This window comes from Rousettus aegyptiacus, unplaced genomic scaffold (genome assembly GCF_014176215.1).
Source record: "Rousettus aegyptiacus isolate mRouAeg1 unplaced genomic scaffold, mRouAeg1.p scaffold_m13_p_4, whole genome shotgun sequence".
Classification (NCBI taxonomy): Eukaryota; Metazoa; Chordata; class Mammalia; order Chiroptera; family Pteropodidae; genus Rousettus; species Rousettus aegyptiacus.
Window position 1 is genome coordinate 156,860,263 of NW_023416307.1, and position 5,133 is coordinate 156,865,395.

General features: G+C 56.5%; 1 protein-coding gene across 1 annotated transcript; it reads right to left on the reverse strand.

Moving 5' to 3' along the window:
- Positions 1 to 2,985: 2,985 nt before the first annotated feature.
- On the reverse strand, positions 2,986 to 3,659 carry IQCF6 (IQ motif containing F6). Its single transcript, XM_016133139.2, has 2 exons — positions 3,638 to 3,659; positions 2,986 to 3,412 (listed from the first exon to the last, which is right to left on the reverse strand). The coding sequence occupies exons 1-2, from the start codon at positions 3,650 to 3,652 to the stop codon at positions 3,044 to 3,046; spliced, it is 384 nt and encodes a 127-aa protein (XP_015988625.2). The 5' UTR covers positions 3,653 to 3,659; the 3' UTR covers positions 2,986 to 3,043.
- Between the last annotated feature and the right edge of the window lie 1,474 nt (positions 3,660 to 5,133).

Here is a 5,133-nt window from a genome sequence, read left to right on the forward strand (position 1 = left end):
CTGTTTGTCCTGTTCATTTGTTGCTTTTAAGTTTATATCCCACATATAAGTGACCTCATGTGGTTTTTAACTTTTTCTGTCTGGCTTATTTCGCTTAGCATGATTATCTCGAGGTCCATCCATGTTGTCGCAAATGGCAGTATTTCATCTCTTCTTACGGCAGAGTCATGTCCCATTGTGTGTATGTACCACAGCGTCTTTATCTAATCATCTACCGTAGGACACTTTGGTTGCGTCCATGTCCTGGCCATTGTGCATAATGCTGCTATGAACATCGGGGTGCAAATATCCTTTCGGATATGGGTTTTCAAGTCTTTGGGGGATTGCTGGATCATATGGTAGATCAATTCTTAGTTTTTAAAAAATTTTCTCTTCCTGTGAAAACAATATATGCTCCCTATAAACTGCTTAAGCATTGCAGAAAAAAATACAAAAAGAAAACAAAAGTATTACCCCCGGTTTCATCATTCAAATAGAACTATCATTAACATTTCTGGTGCGGCAGCCTAGATTTTGATGCATTTTTACAGATAGAAGGAGAGATAGAAATACTTCCATAAAAATGGGATCATGCCATATGTCTATTTTTTTTAGTGAAGACTATTTAATTTTACTTTATTCTAATTGAAGAAAATGAATCTGAAATGAAACTGAAAACAGTCTTGAACTTCACACACATTTCTGCACCGCAAAAGATATTCCCACCTCCCTCCTCAGCCTCCCCGCTCCGCCCCCAAAGAGTCCTGTAAGTTTAAGAAAAGAGACAGTGACATTTAGAAGTAAACATTCTTTTAGCCTCAGGAAATCTGAGATTCCGACCCACTGTCAGTCTTCCGGTGCCACGAATGGGAGGCAGGGGGACCAGGTCCCCCCAGCCGCACTGGCCCCGGGGGTGGCTGACTGCCCAACCCGTCCTCTGTGCACTGTACTCGGCAATGTCATTCAGGCACTGCACCCGACAGCGGCGCCCAGGCAGACACCCACAGGTGCTAGGCGCTTCTCTGGGCTGGAGAGGACGGCACTCACGTCAGCTCTCCGCCCTCGAGGATGGCAGCGGGAGAAGCAGCTGCAGAGTCCCGGGGGAGCCTGGAGACCCCGAGCTCCCTGTTCTGGATCCTTTCTCCAAGCCAAAGAGACTTGAGTGTGGGACAGCCTCAGCTGTCCTGCAAGTTTGCTTCACAACCTCTGACACTCTGGCGGCCTTGCAGCCCGTGATTTTTCGCTAACTACATTTTTATTTGTGGACGATATCCATCGGTTCCTTGTTGAGGAGTCGAGAAGACCAGCGTTAGCTGGTGGTTTACGCTGTCGAGTTTTATCGCGTTTAAATTGTTTTATAGCAGTAATTAGTTATTTAATGTTCATCCTGTATCTAACGTATTCACAGGTCGCCACCAGCCCTTAACTTCAGCTTCTCCATTCCTGAGTTCCAATCTTCCTGTGTGGCCGGAACTTTCTCTCCCCACCCTGTCCCCACCCCCGCCTCTTGCCATCCTCTGCACACTGAGGCTTACCAGTCAGCTGGGAAGGTAGTTTGCATCCCCATCGCCAGTGGGGGGTGTATCACCTGGGCGGGAAGGGCTTAACTCAGCGGTTTCTCAACACACTGAGTCCCAATGCCCAGCCTCTCCCAGCCCAGTTAGAGCAGGATCCCCATCTGGGCCCAGGCATCAGCATTTGTTATGTCCCACAGACTCCTATGTCCTATGTAGGTTGAGAATCGGGGACTCAAACCGTCGATGGCCCAGGTTTTAAACACCCCTCACAGCAGGTGTGGCGCCTACAGGGCTGGGCTGGTCATTCGGAATTCCCGGCGAGGTCCACGGCCGCATGCAGGTCCACGGCCGCATGCAGGTCCACGGTCACATGCAGACGTAGCTGGTTTCCCACCACTCCCTGCTGCAAGGCGGGGGAGCAGAGAGCTGCGACCAAGGCTCCTGAAGGGGGTCCCTGGGGGGAGCGAGGAGCCTGGCTCATCACCACCGCTCGCGGCCGCCGGGGGTGACGGACGTCGGACTGGTCCCTGAATCCTCACATCTGCCGCAGCTGTTCTGGAGACCCTCCCCTGACCCCTAAACACACGCACGTACACACACGCACATGCGCACATGCACGTGCACATGTGCGCACACATGCACACACGGGGGCCCAGGGGAGGGAAGCCTGACCCAGCTGCGAGGCCCCATGAAGACCTCTGACTCCTGGGCACCTCCCCACTGGTCCTCCCACCCCCCCACCCCCATGCAAGGCCGCCCCACCGCAGAACCCCGGGGAGGGTCAGGGGCCTCAGACTTCTGGGATGCACATTCGGAGCCCAACATCTGCTTCTGAGGGTGCGGCGGGGTCCAGCAGCTGCATCCCCAGACTGATGACCTGCAGCGGAAGAGGGCAGCCCGGCCCCCTGGCCAGCCCCGGGGCCCCCTGGCTTGTTTCCCCGCCATGCCTGGCACCCCCAGAGGAGGGGAGGGAAGCCTTGTCTCTCAGCCCAGGCACAGTCACTGCCCCTCAGCTGCGGCCCCGGCCTTGCCCAGGGGCTGGCCCTGCCTGCCGCCCCCCCGTGAGGCACAGCACCTGTGCAGCTCTTGGTTACCTGGCTGGGGCACCCTGTCTTCCTGGCTCCCCGCCTAGCACGGTGCAGGTATGGGGGCCCTGCCGAGCACAGGACTGTGGAATCCTGGCCTTCCTGCAGCCGGACCCTGCTGTCCTGCCCTGAGTGGAGACGCCCAGGCAGGGGTTGCCCAGTGCCGACCCCCACTTGTGGAGGGAGCTGGGATCAGGCTCGCTGAGGTGTCAGAGCCTGACCTGGGCCCTGGGGTCTCCTTTGGGTGCACGATTGGTCAGGTTTGCATTTGGAGCAAGGGCCTAGGGTGCATTGCCCTGGGATGGGCTCAGGACTATGCAAGGGAACCATTTTGGGGGGCGGAAGGCAGGAAGATCAGGGGCCAGTCCCTCTTCTTTGGGTCTGATTTCCGAAGGGCAAGACTCTGGTCGGCGAGCCTCTTTATTGGAAGAGAGATCCAGCCTCCTTGGCCCCGCCGGCGCCCTAGGTCATGAGGATTTCGATGTCCAGCTCCAGCCGGCTGGCTCTGACCTCGTAGCGGCCCTGGATCAGGCCTCGGGTTTGGCTGGCATGCCAGCGCCAGTGAGACTGGATGACGCAGGCCGCCTGGCGGGCCTGGAGGAAGCGCCGGCGGGCCTGCCACATGCGGACCTGCGCCTGCACCTTCACCACGGCCCACTCCTGGCAGGTGTAGAGCCGTAGCGCCAGGCGCCGTCTCTGCTCCAGCATCTTGGCCTGCACAGACCTCCACCAGCACTGGATGACCCAGGCGCGCAGCGCCGCGTGCAGCAGCGCCTGGCGCACCATGACGCCGCGCCACCACGCCTGGATCCGCACGGCCGCCCGCTCCAGCTGGGTGGGGGAGGGAAGACCGCGGGATGCTCGGCGGGGTACCCGGGCGGGGGAATGAAGACCCCGGGATGCTCCGCTGATTCCCGTGCCCACCTCCGGGGCTCGGAGGTTAGGGGACCCTGGCCCGCTTCCAGGCCCTGCCCGTCCAATTTTCAACGCACCACTCACCTTTAGACACAGCTCATCCCCCTCCGGGCAGACCTCTTCTGTACTGGCCTTCATCACAGTGTGCACGTCCATGGCCCTGATCTTTTGAGTCGACTTGTCCGTCTATCGGTCGGGCCACCCTAGTCTTCAGCCCCGCCCTCAACTGTTAGTCACACCCCCCCTCACCAGACTCCGCCCACCTGCACACAAGGCTCTGCTCACCAGCGCCTGGTCCCATGTCGGCCACACCTCTCTCCCCGTCTCTTGCTCTGTCTGCTCAGGGACTGACCGGTCACCTTACTTATTGATCCCCACCATTTCAGGGGCCCGCCATTCGTTACGAGCCCACACACAGAATGTCCTCTTGCCTTCGGTATATTTCTCAGACCCAGCTGGTATCTTAAACCTCACTCTTTCTACACCTTCCAGTCACTAATTTCTGTTCCGCCAAGAGAGGTTCACACACCGTCTTCCCTGAAGGAAGGGGCTTTGCTTCAGGAGTGCTCATCCCCAGGTTGGCCTTCCGGAGGCTTACAAGTCAGGGAGTCAGGCTCTGTGGGAGGGGCCCGGACATCCTGTGTGTGGGCTCGTATGTTTCTGTGTACAATTTGTGAAAGCAAGGGATTCAAGGTGCAATTGGAGAGAGTCTCCGTCTCCTGAGCCTCTCTGGGCTCCAACCAGTGGCACCACTAGGGACAATGGGCGAGCCGGCTCGGGAAGTCACGTTCTGTGCATCTTGGGTGTCCATAAGAAACAAGTTTCTGTAGAAAATATTTTCCAAATCATCATGGGAAGAAACAATCAGAGGTTGTGCAACTAAAAATGTAAGGAAAATATTCCAGAGGCAGGACAGACAATTAACTATCATAAATATTGTGTTTTAGTGTTTGCCAACTTCTAAAAATTTGTAATATGTTGCCATATCTTTACTCATCCTAAGGAAAAAAAAAAAACATGCACTTGCGTAATTTTCTGTCTGTAATTTTGCACTTTTTTTCTTGAAGTAGGGCTTCCAAATCACATAAGCTCCGGGCCGCGCCGGGAGGACACGGCCATGCAGCCGGGTCTCCTGGGAGCGCACACAGGGCCGCGTCTCTGCATCGCATCAGGACCGGAACTGCAGGCGGAGCGACACCAGGATGCCGGGCGGCCTTCGGGCCATCTTGGCCCTGGCTTGGGCATGCGCGTTGTTACCCACTTCTCTGCGCGAGGCTTTGCTGGGCGCCCAGGGCCTGTGGGGCCACACACACCATCCATGGTTGTCACTTATGTGTGTTTGAGCCCTCACACCATCTGTCGGGGTGCCTTACAGGTTCTGGCCCTATCGTCAGCCAGGTAATCTCTTTGCATCATTTAAAAAGTCCTCCAGAGTGGACCCTATTGCATCCTTTAATGACTGTCGATCTGAGTGGAGGGCGGGAATGGGTCTTCTGAAATGCCTCCATCGCTGCGTTAAGCCCTTGGTCCAGGTGTCCAGCCTCCACTCTCAGCCCGATCTGCAGGAATCTGCAGAAGCAACCACGCAGTAGGGGGATGTGGCTGTGGCCAGTGCTCTGAGGCTCGGTCCACCCAGG